A 23,111-nucleotide genomic window follows, 5' to 3' on the forward strand; every position below is an offset into this window, starting at 1 on the left:
ACTCGAGCGGGGACTCGAGCGGGGACTCGAGAGATGACTTGAGAGGGAACTCGAGAGGAGACTTGAGAGGGGACTCGAAAGGGGACTCGAGAGATGACTTGAGAGGGAACTCGAGAAGAGACTCGAGATGGGACCTGAGAGGGAACTCGAGAGGAGACTTGAGAGGGAACTCGAGAGGGAACTTGAGAGGGGACTCGAGAGGGGACTTGAGAAGGGTCTTGAGAAGGAACTTGTGTCGGTCGGTACGCCGACAGGACACAGGGAGCTGGCGTCGGCTGGAGAGACAGCAGGAGACGAGGTGCTGGAGTCGGCCGGTACGCCGACAAGACTCGGGGAGCTGGCGTCGGCTGGGGAGCCAGCAGGAGACGAGGTGCTGGAGTCGGCCGGTACGCCGACAGGCCTCGGGGAGCTGGCGTTGGCCGGTACGCCAGTCCTGGAGCCGAAACTGGAGTCGGGACCATGGCTACTGGGGCCGGTACTGAAGCCAGAATCATGGCTGTAAGGTCCGGTTCAGGAGCCGGAAACATGGCTGTAAGGTCCGGTTCTGGAGCCGGAAACATGGCTGTAAGGTCCGTTTCTGGAGCCGGAAACATGGCTGTAAGGTCCGTTTCTGGAGCCGGAAATATGGCTGAATGGGCCGGCTCTGGAGCCGGAATTGAAGCCAGAATCTTGGCTGTAAGGTCCGGTTCTGAAGCCGAATCCATGGCTGCCGGGACCGGTTCTGGAGCAAGGACCATGGCTGCTGGGGCCAGAACTGGGTCTGAAACCATGGCCCTTTGGGCTCGTGCTGCCAACCTGGCCTTGCGACTCCTTCCTTTAGGAGCCGTTTAGAGGCTCCGTGGACCTCCAAAGGTCAGACGACCAGCGAATGGCTCCTGGACTGTAGCAAACACTGGGTGAGAAGCAGGGGCTGACGCCAGACGGACCACACCGATGCGTGTGGTATCAAAACGGGAGTTGGGAGGCCTGGGGCTGTCAGGCAAGGGATAACACACCGTGAGAAAATCCAAAATCCTGCCCGATAAGAATTTAACCAAGCCTGGCTTCTCCATAGTAATCCGGCGTGCCTCTGCCAGAACAGCCTCTCGCTGCTGAACCCTGGACGCTCCCAACCATCGATACGAGCAGTCATCCAAAGCAAAGGAAAACTCCAATAGCTCCTGCTCAAAAGGATCTGCTGGGCCCATATTTTGGTCGGGTTGTAATGTTACGGTGTGTGTAGGAAGCAGGACCCAAATGCAGATTTAAGTGACAAAAATAGTTCCTTTATTTCAAGGCTATATATACGTACAGACAGAACAGGACACTCACCGAAGACACGTCAATACACAAGACAACCCGACAAAGAGAGACAGAAAACCCAGAACTTAAATACACCCAGGACTAATCACATAAACGTGAGGAGGGAGGAGAAAACACAGAGGTACCAGGTGAACACAATCGGGTAATCGGGGAGGGAAACAGACAGAAAGCAAACAGGCAGGAAACGGGGGTGAACACTTTACAAAATAAAACAGGAAACCCAAAGATAGAAAAAGACAAGAAAAACACCAACACAGACAGATCCTAACAGCTGGGTTGGTTAAGAAAAACATGAAAAACATTTGCTTTATTGTATGTTATGCCTCTCTGTTAACATCTGGTTCCAATTTGGTGAAAATCTCATATCCAAAGATACATTGGATAAGGCCAACACAGCCCCCTTCAGAGAAGCTTACATTTTCACTATATTCGGTTAAAAGTTCCAAACATTAAAGGTCCCATGTCATGGCCATTTCTACTGATCATAATTCTATTGTTGAGATATACTAAGATAGATTTATATTGTGCAATTTTCCAAACTCACATTGGTTTCTCATACAGCATCTCTGTAAAGTGTGTGTATTCACCAGGTATTCACTCTCTATCCTAAACGGCTTGTTGGAGCTCCTGCAACCCCCCCCCCCCCTCCTTATGAGCCTAGTGTGCTCTGATTGGTCGGGACCAGAGGTTGCGCTAGACTTTTTCACTGCCCATCATTTTGACGGACAGGATCGTAAAATTTCCGTCAAAATTCAGTATTACCCGTCGGCCTTTACACTCTGGGGGGGAGAGAGAGAACTGTCAACCGGGGGGGGGGGGGGGGAGAGCACGGTCGTGAACTGTCAACGAGGGGCGGGGCGCACGCTTGTGAACTGTTAGCGCCGTGTTATGCATGCCCACTGCACCTCGCGGGAGTGCGCACAGCATAAAGCCAAAACTCACAGACATTTCAATGATTTGTACGGCATAGTTGGGTTTGGAAACGGTATAATTTCCTTTTTGGCAGGCATGCTTAACACCGGAGCCTCGCTGCAGGGAAACTTTGGCGCTGTTCCGAGTTTGTTCTAATCTGTCAAAATGACGGACTGCTTTCAGATTTTTCCGTCATTGTTAAAAAAAATCCGTCATAGACGGAAAATATTCTTTTTATAACGCTGTGAGAATGGGTCTGCGGAGAGCATTTCTCCGCCATCCCAACTCGTCTATTACCAACCAGGGAGCTTTATGCAAGTCAATGGGGCTCCCTGATAGTTGAAAATGTATGCTAAAGGTCCCCCCACTGTGTTTGATAGTGACGCCAAGGGATCCTGGTGTGTGAGGAGCTCCGCGGATTGGTCCATTTTGGTTCCGGGAACCACATGATGTCATGCGGTTCCCGGAAGAAACAAATGGAGAAAGAGAAATCTCCAACGAGGCATATGGGGCAGCATAGACAGGTATTTTCTGTGTTTGAGTTTTACTCGCTACAGGGTGTACTTTGAGGGTTTGTGACTCTGCAGACCGTTTACATGCATAACAACTTTCATAACACACAAGGGGACAGGTAATAACCAGAAAAGCATGACATGGGACCTTTAACCAAATAAAATAGTTTTGCAGAAATGTTTTTGTATACATCCATTCATTTAATAAACTACACATATAATAGTAATGAAAAATGAAAAGACATGGTTGTGCTTTGTTCTACCTCGGGAAGCAGTATGTCGGTATTTCTCTTTGGGGGCATTAGTTCCTCTTCTAGTGTTGTTACTTACTTTGGATATAATACATCCATGCTCTGGACAGGTCCACTGTCAGTCTGCAGGGTGAGGGGGGCGGATTCAGAGAGAAGCCTTGCCGTGAGTGGCTCTGTATAATATGATGCTGTGACATGATTGGCTCTGTCCATTGTGAACTTGCGGCATGATTGGCTTAGTTCCAATCTCACATTGGACAGCGAGTATCATGATTGGATGATATATTGGGGAGTGATGCTGTAAGCTTGAATTGTATTACTTTGTCAGCAGAGGGCGCTGCTCATTCTAAAATATACACAGAATTCCTGAAAAAATGACCCAAATTCTAACCTTATGTACCTAAATGCCAAATGAGTCTTAAATTCTGTTTTCAGGATTTCTTCAACACAGAACGATGTTAAAATAGAGGGTAATTTATTAGGGCGAAGCTATTTCAAAGTCAAGTCCGTCATTATGTTATTGACAAGTGCTACTTTGGTGTAGACCAATTAGTGTTTTTGTGTTTTGTTGTCCTAACTTTAACCCTTTTTAAAAGGGTGTTTTTAGTTAATAGAAGTTTTTTTTCATGTTTTGGTCGCCTAACATTTCATGTTCAGTGTATGGTGTGTCCTTTCTCCATCCTCTTGTGTCATTTCTGATTGCAAAAAAAACAAGATAGTGCAGCAAAATTCACAAAATGTAAAACATGAATTCATAAACAAATGGGTGACATGGTGAATACATCCAACGACATCCAAATCAATATCGTATAGAAGACAGACACCAAAAAGACATTTCGGGGAAGCTGGGTTAATCGGAACATGAGAGTACCCAGGTACAGACAGAGAGAAGGAAGAAGTAAGATGTCCCCCGACAAACTAAGCCTATATCAGCAAAACTAGGGGCTGAATCTAATCAGTCCTAACTATAAGCTTTATCAAAAGGAAGGTCTTAAGCGCACTCTTAAAAACGGATAGGGTGTCTGCCGCCCGAACACAAACTGGAAACGTATCCTATTTGTTAAAATGACACTGAATGTTGGTTTCATACATATTGGTATTTTATTACAATTGTACTGGCATAAACAGTGCATTGGCCAATCATTTACTATTGTTGCAGTCCCTCTATGTGGCCACAGGATGACAGAAAAGAGTCAGTTCCACTGAGGTCAAGTCAAAAACCAACTATACCAAGTCCTCACTATGGTGAACTTCAGAATGCAACATTACATTTAAACAGATTTCTCTCCTTAGTGGTGAAGTCATTTCTAAATGTTTGTTACATTTTGATATTTGTTTTTGCTTTTCAAACAGACACCACATTTGTTCATCTTTAATACATGTTTTTAATCATAATTATTAAAATATATGTTTTTATTTATTTACAAGTCTAAAAAAGTTATGACATATTTAAAAGCAATGTTTTATGTTGTAGCTTTGTCATGTTCTTTGTGACTTTTTTCTAACTTCTTCACATGATGGTTGGCAGAATTGCTGCTTGGTGTTTTGATTTCCAACATGTAGGAATATTGAGGTTACGCTTAAATCTCTGATATCCTGCGGTGGTTTTTAATATATTAATTAACAGAGTTCTTAAATGAGGACCACATTCAGATTTTTTTAAACGTTGTATATTTTATTTAGTACATCAAATAAGTACATATACATAGTAAGACATGCTCTAAATAAGTGTCAGCATTATGAAGTAGGTGAATATATAAAGTGACTGATCCAGAAAAAACAAAACTACTATACAAAAGTGTACATTTGAAAATGAGCAGTTGTAGTTTTATACTTGCCAATCATAATATTATGGTGAAATACATATTTAATTACATTTATGATAATAAATACATCAACTAATGTATATTCCATAGGATTGTTGTTTTTTGCAGACTTACATTAGAGAGAGGGAACTGAACTGAAATAATCTGATAACAGGATACACCCATGTCAACAGTTCTGGCCATATTTTGAACATCTTTGTGTTTTATTTAATCTGCAGGTGGAGATTTGTGGTTAATCATTGTTTTTTGAATGTATTGCACAATATTCTAGGCATATTTGAAATAATTCTCAACAATATAAGCACAAATGAAATATGTATGAATAAGATTTCATTAGAGCTGAAGCAGTTGAGTAACTGATTGATTCAATTGACAGAAAATGGAGGTAATCTCCTTATCTCTGTTTTGTATCACAGTAATCCAAATATCTATGCCTTTTGAACTGTTTGTTTGATTGTACTTCTGTTATCTAACATGACTGTTAGAGTACAGTTTAAGGCGCCCTATTCTGCTCATGTTCAGGTCTTTATTAGTTTAGTGTCTCTACTGAGACATGTCTCCATGCTTTAATGTTCAAAAAGCTCCTTATTTTTCTCATACTGCCTGTGCTGCAGCACCTCTTTTCACCCTCTGTCTGAAACCAGAGCCCAGTCTCTGATTGGTTAGCTGGCTAGCTCTGTTGTGATTGGTCAACCGCTTAGAGCTATCCTGCCCCTTAGCCTATCATGTGTTGAAGCGCTCGCCAATAGAAGCACGAGTGTTAGATAGTGGTGGAACTATGATACAGAAGTAAACAAAGGACTACCATCAAGGTTTTTCAGACGGTGGGGGAGAGAAACTCCCTCTGGAGGGAACACAGGGATTTTAGCCTTTGCAGACCATTTACATGCACAAACACCTATAACACACCACATGAAAGGGAAAACCAACATTTACACGATAAAGATAATCAGCAGGGTGAGAAAAGTGAAAAGGTTAATGAAAATCCTTCAAATACTGAGGAATGCACTTTTAAAATAGCATGACTTTGCAATGTCTGAGCATTCTGGCCAGCTCCTGAAAGCACTACTGTCTCTGTGGTGTACTGCAGGAACGTGGTGGATGTTAGGACCTGGGGGCCTTCTCTCCCAGTGTGTGTGTGTGTGTGTGTGTGTGTGTGTGTGTGTGTGTGTGTGTGTGTGTGTGTGTGTGTGTGTGTGTGTGTGTGTGTGTGTGTGTGTGTGTGTGTGTGTGTGTGTGTGTGTGTGTGTGTGTGTGTGTGCGTGCGTGCGTGCGTGCGTGCGTGCGTGCGTGCGTGCGTGCGTGCGTGTGTGTGTGTGTGCGTGCGTGCGTGCGTGTGTGTGTGTGTGTGTGTGTGTGTGTGTGTGTGTGTGGTGTGTGTGTGTGTGTGTGTGTGTGTGTGTGTGTGTGGTGTGTGTGTGTGTGGTAGGGTGGGGTTGATGACGCATTGAAAAAGAACTCAGATCTTTTTGCTCAACTGGTTTTGTGAACTCTGGCAGTGGGAGTGTCCTCCTGCCTGAATAGCTGCTCTCTCTCTCTCTCTCTCTCTCTCTCTCTCTCTCTCTCTCTCTCTCTCTCTCTCTCTCTCTCTATCTGTGCCTTCAGCTCTCTCGCCCTGCCAGCCTCTCCTGTCTCTCCACAGCATTAGCAGAAGTCACAGTAAGTACTAAAAACTGCTTCTTGTCATGATTGTTACTGTATATTTCAGTCTATATACAGGTCTGATGTGCTTAGTGAACTGCCGGTTTTATGATGTGTGTGTTTATGTTGTTGAGCCGTATTGTGTGTTTGTGCTGAAACCTGACACTGTACCGGAAGGTAAAGGCTTGTTGTGAAGCTTAGAGCTGGAAAATACAGAATAAAATAGGGGGGAAAGAATCCAGTCCTTTCAAAAATGTTGCTTTGGTGAAAACAGACAGGGAGTGGCTGTAAAATGTATTTCAATAAGTTCAGTTATTAACAAAGTAACATGTAAAAAGCAACTAAATCAGACTGTCAGACGGATATGAAGGAAATATTTAGATCTGTTGTTTATACAGATCTACCACAGTGAAAAATACTTCATAGCAAGTAAAAAAATCATGCATTCAACTACTGATTTACAAATTGTAGAAGCAAAATGCACTGAAGCCTTCAAAGTAAATACACAGCATAAATAGTTCAGAACAGCTCCTTGCAAAGTGTTATAATATATATTTTCTCACAACAAGTATTTTATTAAAAGGCAGTTAGTCGATTAAGTTGTAAATTGAAAACTATTTGGATGACAGATTGTTAATTAAGACTTATAAAATAAACATGTTCAAAGGTTTTAAAATTGGAGAATTCTCTGCTTTTCCTGGTCATTTTTAAATAAGTTATTGTAAATTCTTGATTTACACCTTGGTAAACCTAATATTTGACTTCAACATTTACACAAGAACAAGGAATCTGATATTGTTACTTTTTGCTTCACAATATTGCAACCCAGTCTCATGGCATTTCGTGTTCACCAACACGATTTTTAATCTATTGATTCGTGTTCACCAACACGATTTTCCCCTTTTTTTCGTGTTGCACAGCACGATTTTAAAAGCAATGTATTTCTACTACGATTTTAAAAGCAATGTATTTCTACTGGTAATGTGTTTCGTGCCTGCAGCACGTCTTTTTCTCTGGTCGGGTCAATATCAAGCCACAATTATTGCTTTTATTTTAAATCGTATAATTTCGGACTTTTGTTGCCGTCTCTGAGGAAAATAAATGGGATACTGAAATCTGTATTTTTTCAATCTTTTTTTCCTTCTAATTTGTTATTCTTTTCAAAATAACACACTGTTATTTACTTACCAATAACACACAATTATCCTTGCTTTTATTTATTGGTTTGATTCCATAACCTCTGGCTTTTTTGGCGTCCGTCAGGAACTGAATTTCAAAATAAAAATAACCGGAAACAGACGTAGGCCTATAAGGGACATTTCGAGCATCATTGCGATTGTCAACATTTCTGAGTTTAGGATGGCCGAAGACACTACACTACCCATAATCCCCAGCTATCGTTTAGGACTACAGTCCCCGTGATTAATCTTCAAGCTCTGGGATTGGATGTTGGAGTGGCAGTGCGCCAAGGTTACGCCGAGCGTCAAACAGCTGTGTGAAATGGAACGAAACCACGCCAGATTATCCAAAACTGGAATCGAACGCCTCCCCAGAACTACACATGCTGGCTATTGTGTTTCGCAAAATGTTCTATGGGACGTCTCTACTGAACGTTTTCGTTTTTCCCACAATTAGAAGTTGCCAGTATTAAACACATTGGTGTTATCAAATTTAAAACATGTAATTACTAAATGGGTGAAAATCGCTTGTGTCCATAATGGGCAGCATTAATATATAGCATTAATATATACCCACATGACAGCTCATTGATACTTTGTAATTCTACTCCACTATAATTCAGAGGTTAACCTGGTATTTTTACTCCACTACACTTATTTGAGTTACTTTGCAGATTCTGATTAATGATGTGAAATATAAACAACCCTTAAAGCAGACTTTAGTTACACCTGAGTAAAATTCAGGGAAGGTGATTGTCAAGTGCCAACAATCAGGAGAGATATTTGATAGTTGGTGCTTGAGAAGACTAAACATGTATCTGCAATTGACATGAATGGAAACGAGTAATAAAGTATATTCATTACTCGTTATTCTCTACTAATAGTTCATTAAAAACTGTATATTATGGCTATTTTGCACATCCCTTTCAAGATTTCAAGATTTTCAAAGGTTTATTGACATATCATATACACAACTACGGTGTAGTTATGCAATGAATGAAAAACTTGGGTCACAGGTTCCTCAACAGTGCATTACAAGACATCTATCAATATGTGTGTACCTCCACCATTAAACTGTCATATTCTGCAGATTTCTTATTCTATCTACACATAAGAGTATAATTCATATGTATAATATCAGTTAAAATAAGTGCTTCAACATAGTTAACATTGCAGGAAAGCAATATATTAGACGTTAAGTACTTTGTCAGGCTTAATATTTATCTGTAGATACCCCCAACGTCTTTTTCTTATTTAAAAGAAGACCTTAATCAGTTATTTAATGTTTAAATAAAGGTTAATTCGTTTTTCTGTTTTGCACCTCCTATTAATATCTTTGTACATTCTGCACTAAACTGTTTTATTGTAGAGATCACTTATAGTATCTTCTTGATTTTTTATATTCTATATTTCTATCACAGACCTTCTACTTTCCCCCTATGAAAGTATGTACTCTTAATATTTTTTTAATCAAATATAACACGTAAAAACAATAATTCAATAACGTGCTTTAACCACTAGGCGGTGCACACAAGGTACACACAGCCATAATAACTTTTTGTATTATTAGTGTAGGACACTTATGTATGTACAACATCTGAAGATGTGTAGTTTTATTCATGTTTTCACATAATTTTACAGCATATTGCTATACTATTTCAGACTCAGTATTTACATTCTTACATTCAAAATTCAATTCAATTCAAATCAGTAATATCTTTAAAAACTACAAGTCCTTTTATATCAGCTGTGCACCGTTATGGTGTAAATATAACCTATCTATGAATTAGATTAAATCTAAAAGTCAGCCGGATTAGTGTTGATACTGCAAGGAGACGTATTGTGTGAAGATAAATTTAAGATGTTGTTTAATTGTTGATATATTTATGATCCACGTCAAGTATTCAGTTTCGGCGGCATTTCTTCAGTTTTTCCAAAGGTCTTCTCATCAGGGCTCTATAAATAAAGAACTACGGCAGATCTGTAATATGTAATGCAGCCGAACCGTGTATTACAATGCCGTTATGTGATGACTTTCAAAGAGAAAATCAAGAACACTCGGAATTAAGTATTATTTTATTATTTTAAAATGTTTTCCGGATTTCATATAATATAAACACCAAATCCCAGCATGCATTGCGGCTAAAACATCCAATCAGCGAGCTTAAACCATAGCTGAGGATCTTGGGTATTCGCTCAAAATGCCTACGTCTGTTTCCGGTTATTTTTATTTTGAAATTCAGTTCTTGACGGATGCCAAAAAAGCCCGAGATTATGGAATTAAACCAATAAATAAAAGCAAGGATAATTGTGTGTTATTGGTGAGTAAATAACAGTGTGTTATTTTGAAAAGAATAACAAATTAGAAGGAAAAAAAGATTAAAAAAATACAGATTTCAGTATCCTGAGGTTCTGATTTTCCTCACAGACAGAAACAAAAGTCCGAAATTATACGATTTAAAATAAAAGCAATAATTGTGGCTTGATATTGAGTAAGAACATGTTTTTATGAACCACACAGCTTCCGGTCTTCCACGACCCGACCGTAGAAAAAGACGTGCTGCAGGCACGAAACATACTACCAGTAGAAATACATTGATTTTAAAATCGTGCTGTGCAACACGAAAAAAAGGGGAAAATCGTGTTGGTGAACACTAAATGCCATGAGACTGGGTTGAATATTGTGATGGACAGTTTTCTGTTTTACAGAAGAAACTGATTAAAGAACACATAAATGAACATAATACACATGTGGGTTGTATAATCTCAAAAAACACAGGCTGCCTACAGTCTTAAATAATTTTTTCAAAAGCCATAGAATTTTATTTTCTGACTAAAATCTATCAACACAACGGTACATCAGTCTAGTGCTAGAGTTATGTAACAACTCTAGCACTAGATGTTCCGTTGTGTTGATAGATTTTATGCTTTTGTATAAAAATGTATCTATTTCACACAGGTAAGTTCTTGCATCACATCTTTTGTTCATACCTGATGTTTTCCTTTTTTTTGGAACAGACGACAAAATGAATCTCGCGAAAAGACTGATCGGAGGCATCATTGATGTTGTAAGGTGAGCACAAACTGTTTTCAAGGAGGCCTACATCTAAGTGCTAAGCTAGGCTAACCATGTTCTGGGCCTATCGCTGTATCGAGATTGATCTTCTAACGGCTGTTCTCTTTCTCATGTCTTTTTTCTTTCTCCGACAGCAACATCGATCCGGCTCAGTTTGTGCCATCATCACCTGTAAGTACAGACGCCAGGAAATACTGGGTTTAAAACCTGATGAATCAGCAAAAGCTCCTTCTCATGCTAACACATCCTATTTGTCTAAAGTATTTGTTAGTCCTTCTCAAACAAATATATTAACCATAACGTCTCACAGATCATATATCTCATCTGACCCAAATGTATCACTTTTTAAATGTCGACCTGGTCCCATGTTATGCTCCAATCTCTAAAGGTGTGTGTGTGTGTGTGTGTGTGTGTGTGTGTGTGTGTGTGTGTGTGTGTGTGTGTGTGTGTGTGTGTGTGTTGTGTGTGTGTGTATGTGTGTGTGTGTGTGTGTGTGTGTGTGTGTGTGTGTGTGTGTGTGTGTGTGTGTGTGTGTGTGTGTGTGTGTGTGTGTGTGTGTGTGTGTGTGTGTGTGTGTGTGTGTGTGTGTGTGTGTGTGTGTGTGTGTATTTGCAGCCTCCTCAACGCAGACCTCTAAACTTCGCTGAGGCTCACGAGAATGATGAGGAGAAACAGTTTCGGAGAGTTTTCCAACAGCTGGCTGGAGAGGTGAGTCCATAATATTGCTTATGTATGTATTATTATCATTAACGCGTCTTTGGGTTCAAGAAAAGCGCTATAGAAATAAAATATATTATTATTATTATATTCCTGAATGCTCTCCTGTCTGCATACTCTGCATTCTTTGTTTTTAGTTTGAGTTTTTCCTGTAAATCTGTGGTGCCCACCCATTTCATCTCTATCCTCCCAACACACATACGCCTCCATAATGAGTTGGAAAGTAACAGGAACAGGGAGACACAGATATTAACCTCACTCAGATTTCACGTTCTGCTGAAAACTGAAATTTAACCGATGACTTCCTACCGTGAAACACTGTACAGTATATTGTTGCTAATTTCGTCAAGTTATCCGACATTTGTGTAAATTGTCATAATAATGCTGCGTTTCACACAACTCATCACAATTCCAGAGCTCCTTCCAGGTGTTCTACTTATAAACTTCAGTCAAATGCATGTACCTGATCCCCCCCGACTGAAGAAGCAAAAGCCGTATAAGAAATGGACATACTGTAGTCACCAATACATCCACATTTGTTTATTGACAACGTTTTTCAAACTTCGATATGGAAGTTATTTTGTCGATATTTTAAAGACGTTATATTACATGTCATTTATAGCTGATGCTTTTATCCAAAGTGACTTATGAACACTTCAAACCATCGGCATGCCGATGGGAGTATTCTGGAGTATCTAGTATCTAGCCCAAGTACACTTTGGCATGTTGGCAGCAGGGTAAGGGTTACTAGTGAGGATCGAACCACTAGTCTCAGGTCCCGTCCACACGGAGACGAAACGGATTTCGAACCGAAGTCGATTTTAAAAAAGTCTAGCATTAGCAGCTAATGAAAACTCAGTTTTTTACATAAAAATGGAATTATGGATTATCAATACTTTTTTCAAAGTGACACACACTTTGGATTAACCTATGGATTAACCTTCAGCCGCGTTTTTCTCGGTTTTGATCAGAATAACAGCAAAAGGTGAGCATAGCTTTAGATGTTTTGCTACCTCAAGCTATGTCGTGTGATGTCTGTATTTGCTTCCCCTGTCGCGAGTTCTGATACTTATATTTCTAGAATCTGTGGAATCTCAGCTTGTTTGTGCATATCCGATAAGTATATCGATTGATTTATACCTAGAGTGTGTTAGCATTTCAGGGCTCATTTAGACGCTTCTTGTGAGACTTGTGTTTTGTTTCGGTAAACATGGTTCATATCATCAGTTAGCTGAATTTCTTCCTGTTAAATGAGCAGGACACATGATTAGTTTATTACATTTTAAAAAGCCCTGAGTCACAGTTTCGTGAGAAAAAAACAGGTTAAATGGGAATTAAATCATTTTAAGTAATTTTGAGTGTTCCCAAAGCCCCGGTGTTCTGCAGTTTGTGTGGGCCTACTGTACTGTTGCACAGTTTATACTGTAGAAACTATGTCCAGAACAAGGTGTTTGGAAGTTTTGGAAGATTCATAGCTAACCACACTGAAGATTATGGAGGTATTGATCAGTCTTCTCATATTTTTAAGCCTCAATTTAAAAATAACATCACCAGAAGTCATAATTGAAGGGGTCTTTTCTCAATTTACCGGGGAAGCATCCCCCCGGACCCCCCTAGTATTGTTTGATCACCATTTCCACAGCCCCACCTAAAATATTTTCCACCAGCCGCCACTGAAATGATCGTATAGAGCATACACATGAAGCCGCAAGCGTTTAGTCTCCAGACTTACCCACTTTGGGAGCCGTTTTCAAAGTGTATCGGCTCCGAAGCCGCGGCTCCGTTTCGGCTTTGTGTGGACGAACCGTCTATACGATAAAGAACTTTAGCGGATACAACTGAAATCGTCTCCGTGTGGACGGGGTCTCAGATTGGTAGACACCCAATTTGAACAGACTGGCAATTTATGGCCCAAGAAAGGTTTCAAATGATAAACCACGAGGGCTTTCAGAATGGATAGAAAAAGGTCATACATTTATACTAAAGGAAGTAGAAAGGTCAGACTTTGCTTCCAATTTTTGCTTTTCTCAGTCTTGGGAGAGGGGTTGTCGCGGTATCAGATTTTCACTACATGATAATCGTGGTCAAAATATTTCACATAACAACATTATGTCCATCGAACATTTGAAAAAAGTTAAAACAATAATAATATCAGTCAAATGTATATTGAACTTTGCGTATTGTGTCCTTTGTCTCTTTTTTTGGCAAATGAATTACAAAATAATAGTGTTTAATAGAGAGGAGTCCTGGTTATTTGCTTAAAACACATTTCAAATAGCTCACAATTAAATGATAGCTTTTTTTCTATAAATATTTGTTTTCATTAAAGAATCTCTTGGCATTAGTAGTTTTAATAAAGTTAATAAGATGCTTAGAACGAGCGTCCAATGTCAATTTTACATTGCTTTGAAAACCTTGAAAAAGAAAACTGAACTAGCAAAAAAAAAACTGTTGCTGCTTACATTTAGATAGTTTATTAGTCTATCATAGTATTTTGATCTAGCTAGCATTTTTCTATCTGAGGAGTAAGTGTTTTAGTTGGTTCTATTTCGTTTTTGTGTAATTCAATCGTGTCCTTAAAAGTGTGTACATACTTCAAATGTCAATGCAGTGATCTTTGTGGTAACTTTCTACGCCTATTTAACCGGAGGTATGATACATTCTGCCGCACCTTGTTTCAGTTTCTTATTTTGAAATGTATTTGGAAAACAAGTATTGGGAAGTAAATATGTGGAGGCTTTTCTCTGTTTGATTACTCAACTGAATGTTTACCTGATTTGCCTGCTCAGCAAGTTTTAAAGATGTGTCTGTCTGTTTATCAGTGGCTATTTCTCTCTGCTCTTCACCTGATGCTTCATCACCTCACCACACCTGTCTGCATGCTGTCGGCTGCATTCCAAACCCCACCCTCTGCTGTCCCAACCCCTTTGTCTCACTCTGTTCTCGCTCTTACTCCTTTATGCCCGGCAGGTTCTGTAGCTTCTACCTGTCCAATGTACCTTTAGGCAGCCTTCCAATCTTACCTTCAGTTAATATCATTAACAAAATAATAAACTTGACTTTAGTGTTAGGCAAGGCAAGGCAAGTTTATGAATACAACACCTTTCAACACAAGGCAATTCAAAGTGCTTTACAAAAATAAAAAACATTAAGATTACATTATAAAATGGTATTTTAAACAGTGATTGAAAAGCAATTGAATGTCCCCTACATACTCTTCCAGTCTATTTGTAGCTTATAAAATGAAATGGTCCCACAATCTAGTTGGAGATTAGATTAAAATGTGGAAACTCCAGGGGTTGTCCCGAACACTTCTCTTTCCTGTGTTTGCTGTCAGATAACTGCATCTCTGTGCATGCCCACAGAACTGTATGTGCCTTATTAATATAAACCTGGTCGGCCCTGCCCTCCTGGCACGGATAGATCACAGAATGGGCCTACCGGGCAGGCCCAGGAGCCAAAAGTGACTCCATTGGCTTTCATCAACAAAAGGACTCCTTATCCTAATTCCAAACGGACCCGTACACCCTCCCACTGCGTGACGGGGTGAACTCTGCCTATAGTCTCTCTCTCAGCTGAATTAGGCTCTTTCTTTAAGCTGGAGAGTTTAAATACAGTGGCAAGCTTCGGAACAAACTCCCCTCTCCCTGGCAGAAACGGGACCTGTAGTAACTTTTTCTGTAACCGTGATTTAGAAATCAGCATTTCTTGGACAAAAAATAACAATAGTGATAAAACTCAAAAACTTTAGAGGTGTTTCCTTTTTTATAAACCTCCTCATCAAACATGTACCATTTTGTAGACTAGACATGGCTATATACAGTATGATCCTAGCTAAAGATAAAATGACCATGTGATATTGCAAAACAGCTGCAAGTGAGACTCACATTGACTTTGAACAGGGAGCAAAATCCCTATGAAGAGACATAGCGATACAAAAGGAAATGCAAGACAACAACAGATACAGCTACATAAAGAGCAAAACCTTGAGGAGAGCCTGGGTTCTAATCTGAACTACTGTCAGATGCAGTGGCGTTTCTATATGTGCAAAAGTGGTGGGGCACAAAAAACTTAGATGTCTATATAAGCTTCTGCAGTGATGTTCATGGCTGGTGAGGCACTCTTCAGGTTTACAAATATTATATTTTGACCTAAATCAAAATATAATATTATTTTCAAAAGCTTTTTTTGTCTGATGCTTCAATTAATTTTAAACAGACAGTTCAACAGAAGGATACCCAAAAAATGTAATTTTATCATTTAAATATTGAATTGTTCTCTCTTAGTAAGATCCCATTTTCAATACAATTGCAGTCTTACCTTGACTTGAAGATTAAGTCCATTTGCCTATCCCTCTGGACAAAAATCTCTATTACTTTTTTGTAAAAGTCCTCCCTATCTTCTTGTAGTTTCAAAAGTCTATCATAAATCTAATCGATAGATTTATGATTCGAAAATGATAAAAGTAGGGTAGACATGTGGATATTATCCGGCTGAACAAAACGTGCATTTATCTAACAGATACGTTTCCCACAGATCTTATTTGGAGCTATTTTCTAAAATCCTATGGAGAAATCTCATTGCTTTTTTGTGGAGGGAAGCCATGCGCAGCTTACTTCCTGGTTTTAGGACGCGTCTCTCTCCTCCTCTTCACACACCACACTTTTCGCGGCACACGTACTTACAGCCAATCAGCTCTGAATTATGTGAGATGACGTATGGTGGGGATGGCAGCACTATGCCCCTATGGTCATTATTTTTTGCCACACACATTAAATAGGAAAATACTCTGAGCATGCGCAGTGTAGTTTTTATAGTCACCGTTCACTTAGACAGTGAGAGGGAGGGGCATGATCGGGTTTTGTCCCACATGGCTCTAAACAGCTCAATAGGCACACACTGTAGACACTAATTAGAAGAACACAGACTAAAACAGCAATGTACAGACGAATCAGATGATTAAACATGATCTTAAAATATATTTTATATATATTTTTATTTATTTTTTGCATTTTGTTGTGATCATTATTATAATACTTTCTGCTGACACTGTGCCACCTGCCCCTAATGACCAGTCGCCACTGGTCAGATGGATGAAAATAACATACATTTATGTGGGTAAAAACGCTGTCAAAGGCATATGATAGAAGACATTTGCAGGAAAACAACGTTTTACATGAATAGATGATAAACTACTGTCCAATTAGTATTAGTCTAGCTTTGTCTTGTACACACAGCTGTTAAATTATGTAGTCTTTGTTTCTTTTCAGTAAAATTCCAACTAGATCCCACTAATTAATCAGCCCTTATTGTATTGATGAGAGAGAGAGAGAGAGAGAGAGAGAGAGAGAGAGAGAGAGAGAGAGAGAGAGAGAGAGAGAGAGAGAGAGAGAGAGAGAGAGAGAGAGAGAGAGAGAGAGAGAGATATAGAGAGAGAGAGAGAGAGAGATGAGAGAGAGAGAGAGAGAGCTCTTTCTCTGCATTCTTGCCATTGTCTGGCAGGGCGGCACTTAAGCTGAGGGGCGTAGTGTGTTTGCGTGCGTTTATGTATGTGTGTTTTTCTCTGACTCATCAGAGGGGTGTGTGCACCAGTTATTCTAGATCACAGGATTTCAGTGGGTGGATTTTCTAAATCAACAGCAGTAATGAGGCTGATGATGAAGAGGATGAAGACGGCTGTAGTAGTAAAGTAACCCCACCCACCTAGCCTTTTGTTCTTCTTAACTCACAATGCACAACGTTTCACCATTAAATCATAAATACTCGTTACCCAAAGATATCATGAGATTGCATGGCAGTGTTTTGGCAACGGGCAGAAAAGCTAAGAATTAGGAGATGTATGTTTCAGAAGTGAGTCAGAAGCTGGAAAAATATGAAAGGAAACAGCTTGAGTTGGTTTGAGTCACGCTCAGATCTGCTGTGACTCACTCTGGGCTTCCTCTGAGAGAATAAAATCCAAACATGAACACCCTTTCTGTGTGTGTGTGTGTGTGTGTGTGTGTGTGTGTGTGTGTGTGTGTGTGTGTGTGTGTGTGTGTGTGTGTGTGTGTGTTTTAACAGGACATGGAGGTGAGCCCCAAAGAGCTGATGGACATCCTCAACAGAATCATCGGCAAACGTGAGTCTGACTAAGGCCTGACATGTTTTGTTTGGCAATGATAATATATATGGTATTTTAGTTATTATTTATTCCTTATTCTATACTTTGTGTTCTTGCTTTCAGTACTTTGTAGTGTTTCTTACTGATGTAGGTTTTTTGAAGGTTATATCACTTATTGTTTGTTTCAGACGGAGGCCTGAAGACTGACGGTTTCAGCATTGAGTCCTGCAGAAGCATGGTTGCTGTAATGGATGTATCCTTTCACAAAACAAGCGCTAACAGGATACATTACCAATGAGACTGAGGACTACTGCATGTCAGCAATGTTATTAGTATTACCAGCAGCAGGAGCAGTTAGTGGTACTTAGTGATGGGCAATGACCTTGGCATGTCATCAGTATCGGCAGATAAAGGATATACCGTTTTAATCAGACTAGCTAAACAATTTTTGGAAAATATCTAATGTTGTCAATTCACACAACCACAAACACAATAGTATAATGAGTGGTGCTAGTAGAAGTTCAGAACAAATTGTGGAAGTAGAAGCAGCCGTAGCATTATTTCTAGTCCTAGAAATTGTAGTGGGCGCTGTGGCTCTAGAGGCAGACGGTTGTAGATGTTTGTACTCCAATCAGAAGGATCCCCAACCCCTGCAGTCATCATGGCGATGTTTCCTTAGGCAAAATGCTTTCCCAAAAGCAGTGGCGACGCCAGGGTATGGCTGGGGCATTACTGATTGAGATAAATCGGAACCGCGATTCAGTATCCCCATTGGATCTTCAACGTGTACTATCATACGTCACGTTCACAGTGATCCCTTTTTATTTACTACAAGACAAATGTACCGTTTTATTTCATACAGTTCCATTTGGATTGAGACAGGGGAATAATCTAAACCTCACGCGTGGCGTTTCACTGTCAAGGGGAGCGTGTATGTAATTACATTGCAAATACTGACTTGAGCCCCACCACTGCATGGGTTAGCCCTACCATAGATTGCCCAACACAAATACTCTGGCGCCGTCACTGGCCAGAAGTATGGCCAACGTGTGTGAGATAGTGAATGCTGACTTGTATATGTTAAAGTGCAGTTGAGAAGACTGGAAAAGTGCTATATAAATGCAGTCCATATACCATTTAGAAATATAAATGGTAGGAGCAGCTGAAGCAGTAGATGTAGAAGTGTAGTAGTTTACTGTTTGAGTTTGCAGAGTTCTGTTTAAATCAAACAGTATAAACCTGTGACTATGTCAAACTGCTCTGTGTTCTTTGTTGAGAGAGTTTGACCTTTGACCCCGCTCCCTTCAGAGTGACAGCACAGGGAAACTGGGCTTCCACGAGTTCAAATACATGTGGAACAACATCAAGAAATGGCAGGTCAGTTCACCGCAGAGGAAATCTTCTTCCTCTTTATAAGCTAATAATCAGTCTGCTGTTCAACTGGGTTTAGGGTTCGATTCCCAGTCTGTAGAAATACGACGTCACCACACCAACAAGCAAACATTCTGTAAAATAACTCAAAGATGTTGGGTTAAATGTTCGTTGTTTATTTTTTCAGAGTATCTACTTAAAATATGATACTGATGGTTCAGGTACCATCAGCTCTGATGAGCTGCCCAAAGCCTTTACAGCTGCAGGTAAGAAACATACTGTGTGTGTGTGTGTGTGTGTGTGTGTGTGTGTGTGTGTGTGTGTGTGTGTGTGTGTGTGTGTGTGTGTGTGTGTGTGTGTGTGTGTGTGTGTGTGTGTGTGTGTGTGTGTGTGTGTGTGTGTGTGTGTGTGTGTGTGTGTGTGTGTGTGTGTGTGTGTGTGTGTGTGTGTGTGTGTGAGAACATTGTGTATCATGTCAAACTGTGATTGTGCGTTTTCAGGTTTCCCTCTGAATGAGCAGCTCTTTACGTTGATTGTACGTCGCTATAGCGATGAGCATGGCAGCATGGACTTTGACAATTTCATCGGCTGCCTGGTACGGCTGGACGCCATGTGCAGTGAGTCTCCTCCTCCTCCTCCTCCTCCTCCTCCTCCTCCTCCTCCTCCTCCTCCTCCTCCTCCTCCTCCTCCTCCTCCTCCTCCTCACCTCTCTCATCCTCTGTCCTCTGAAGCCTAATATGTTCATAATATCTCATATTTTCGACTTTAAATTATGGTTTTATACAAGAACGCATTATTTTAACCACATTAATTTAGCCATACAAATAACTTTTGAACCTTTAAACTTGTTTTCAATTGAGGCTGTCAGTGCAATAATCAGTGTTCACGTGTTTACATGTTTTCATATGATAAATGAGTGTGTGTGTGTGTGTGTGTGTGTGTGTGTGTGTGTGTGTGTGTGTGTGTGTGTGTGTGTGGTGTGTGTGTGTGTGTGTGTTCTCTCCAGGAGCCTTTAAGACTCTGGATAAGGACAACAGCGGCTGCATCGAACTGGATATTAAGGAGGTAAAACAGTTTAGCTGTGATTCTTTAAATTCATTCACAGAATTTACAAATGTATCTATTTCCATAATAATGAGAGTAAACACAACAACAAAAACAAGGTTATCTTCTGTATTTTCAAATCCTTGTTTTCCTTTATTATTACCTTTTCCACAGTTACCACAACTTTTAACTTTAACAAAAACAGCCACCTGAGTTTGGATTGTTGTTCAGTTCTAGCTTATTTAAGGACAATATTAACGGTAATCAAACGTGTACATCAAAGGATTTCCTTAACAGAAAACGTAGTGGATGAATTTTAGTGGGCATGGGAGGGCATGTTGTTTATTCGCTCTTTGCTGTGACCACACATCTATCAGTGAATCAATATGTTATCCAGTCAGATCTTCTGTTTACAGAGGCCAGGCAGTAACACATTGTCAATGAAGACGAGAAAATACACATTTAAAGTGATTGTTCTATACTTCAGTATTGCTATGTATGGTCACTTTATACATCTATTCCACTACATCTTAGATAGCCTTCCTTATACTTCTTGTTGATTTGAATGTTTGTGATAAACTTAAAGGTGGGGTATGAAACACTTTTTGTTATATTCCATGGAATGCTCTTAACATCCCAATAGCAATGAATATATTAAATGCTTTGACAATAAACACATTAAAATGTTTAATCTGTGGAAGCCGTAGCGCTGTAAAAAGCACGACCAATCATCTGAGCCGGCCCGGCTAAAGTAACTGGATGGCCTACCTGCCTGTCAGCCTTCCATCTGAGCACACACTTATCTCGTGCCCTCATTGGTCATATGCGCGTTCGTGTGTGTTGGAGGAGGGGCTCTGTAAGGAAGTGGCAGATTTGTTCCAGTCGTGTATTTTCAAATTCTAGCGCACTCGAGCTGGTTCCTCCAAAATGACCTACCCCACCTTTAAGGATGCCGTGTTCCTTTATACATTAAGATATTCATTTTTCTTAAGATAAAGTCTTTAAAAAGTCTCTTTTTAGGAGGTAAAAGCATTTTACGGAGAAACTCCAAAAAAAGTGGCTTTTTAGAGAGACGTGTTTCTCACAAAACAGCAACAGGGCTACAAACATATGATGATCGATCAATAGATTAGGATCAATTGCTGCAGAATAAACCACGCAAAAGTAAACAAAAGCAGTTAAATGCAACATAGACATGCAGCAGTCATATTTATCCAAAAACATGATTGTACTCTTTATTTATTGACTAGGTAGTACTTTGTTCTAAACACAAAACTAATGTCTCTAAAAGCAGTGCACGTACAACAAGCAAAGACGCATGCCTTAATGCAAAAGCATTGTTTTATGAAATAGAGAAAACTAAAAAATAACCTTTAAAAAATAACAGCAAAACAATTTAGCCTACATAAGAAAATATTATTATTATTAAAAATAGCACAAATAATTGTAAAACTAAAAAGTTAAAACGATTTAAAATGAATACACATTTTCATAAAAGGGATTAAATATAAAAAGAACTAAAAAAGAACAAAAACAAAACATATAGCTATAAAAATAAATAATTTGTATTTTTTAAAAGCCCAAATATGTGTTAAACTGTGTTGAAAATAAATTAAAGTTCATATTCATATAATTCATAATAAGGGGGATTAAATTAAAAACACCAACATTTACATTTGAATAGAACTGATTTGTTTTGGAATACTTACCACTTACAATACTCGTGTAGTATTTTCACACAGTAGTACTTTATCTACAACTGGAAATGAGGTCAGGAAATGATCTGAGGAGCAGCGCACTAACTCTGCTTCTGTTTCTGTCCCTCAGTGGCTTCAGCTGACCATGTACTCTTAAGGCGACGGAGAGAAGCTGCTCCACAAAACATTACTTTATCTCATCCCGACCCCCTCCCAATCCTCTCACTACACGTGTATGTGTGTGTGCGCGCTTGCTTGTGCAATAGTACCCCGCTGTCTCCATGGGACCAAAGTGTCAGCATAGAGCTCAAGTCAAGAAAAAAACCAAAGTGGGACCAAAGTGGAGCTGAGGCTGACTGTTGCACCGTCCTCCTGCTAGCCTCCCATCGTTACAGTTTTCTATGTATTGTGTTTTACAGCCAATTATAGACGATTATTGTTTTTGAACGGCAACTCAATAAAGTGAAACAACTGACATTCAATTTCTGATGCCACCTGTGATTATTTCTGTTTTCTTGCAAGTTGTGTTTCTTCCTGTTGTGTTCGGGTCAAATCTGACCGATGTACTACTTTCATCAATCATAACTGTTTTGTTTCCCATTCGATTGCATTAAGGCTTTATGATATCCTTCACAGTAGACATTTGAACATATACAATTGCTGATCACCACTTTCATTGAATTCTGGATGATTTAGTCAACTTTGTAACACCATGGTGTTCCCGGTCAAACATGACCGCCATAAAGAAAAGGAATTAGTAACAATCCGGATCAGATAAAACACACACACATACTCTAGATGTGTCCCCCCCCCCTTATGTGCCCAATCCCCCCACATGGATCACACCTGGCACACGCAATACATGTTCAGTGTCTGTTCTTTGTATATTTACTGCAGTTTTTCATGTATACCAGTAGTCTGATACAATATGTACAGTTTGAAAGGGTGTTAAATGACATTTGGTGCTGATTAATGGCTTTTGTGTTAATGTAATAGCAGTTTAAACAGGACCGGTCAAATTTGACCGCGGACACCAAAGTAAGGGGGGGGGGACGAAGACAATAGGAGGGTTAAAACAAATCTGTTATTTTTAATACGGGATGCAATCGTGTCTCATAACAGCACGGTACTTTTTTTGTTTTATTCCAAACAAAAAGGGAAATTCTGATGTTTTACTTTCAATGTGACGGAAAAAGAGCCTCCAGGCAGTGACTGGTTAGAAAATAAAGATGGACTCATTATTAGGATAACAGGTGCCAGCTTATTTTGTATATTGGATTACACCATACATTGATTTTGACTTTGTGGTTTTAATATAGTTGATGGATTTCTTGAAATCTTTTGACCTTAAACTACAGTTTTAGATATTGTAATTGACCTGCTTTTTGGAACAGTCTCCTGCTGGGTCAGAGAAAATAGGCACCTTTGAGATAACGATCTTTAACACTTGGGGGGTATACTACGAAGCAGGATTTTCGCTTAGC

General features: G+C 39.7%; 1 protein-coding gene across 1 annotated transcript; it reads left to right on the forward strand.

Annotated features, from left to right (window-relative positions):
- The first annotated feature begins 6,363 nt into the window (after positions 1 to 6,363).
- On the forward strand, positions 6,364 to 22,109 carry LOC117555624 (calpain small subunit 1-like). The gene is made up of 11 exons (XM_034230549.1): positions 6,364 to 6,462; positions 10,641 to 10,695; positions 10,833 to 10,869; positions 11,314 to 11,406; positions 17,476 to 17,533; positions 17,704 to 17,768; positions 18,824 to 18,892; positions 19,074 to 19,152; positions 19,387 to 19,503; positions 19,893 to 19,951; positions 21,758 to 22,109. Exons 2-11 carry the CDS (start codon positions 10,649 to 10,651, stop codon positions 21,782 to 21,784), a joined length of 651 nt encoding a protein of 216 aa, XP_034086440.1. The 5' UTR covers positions 6,364 to 6,462; positions 10,641 to 10,648; the 3' UTR covers positions 21,785 to 22,109.
- Positions 22,110 to 23,111: the final 1,002 nt, after the last annotated feature.

Source organism: Gymnodraco acuticeps, unplaced genomic scaffold (genome assembly GCF_902827175.1).
Source record: "Gymnodraco acuticeps unplaced genomic scaffold, fGymAcu1.1, whole genome shotgun sequence".
Lineage (NCBI taxonomy): Eukaryota > Metazoa > Chordata > Actinopteri > Perciformes > Bathydraconidae > Gymnodraco > Gymnodraco acuticeps.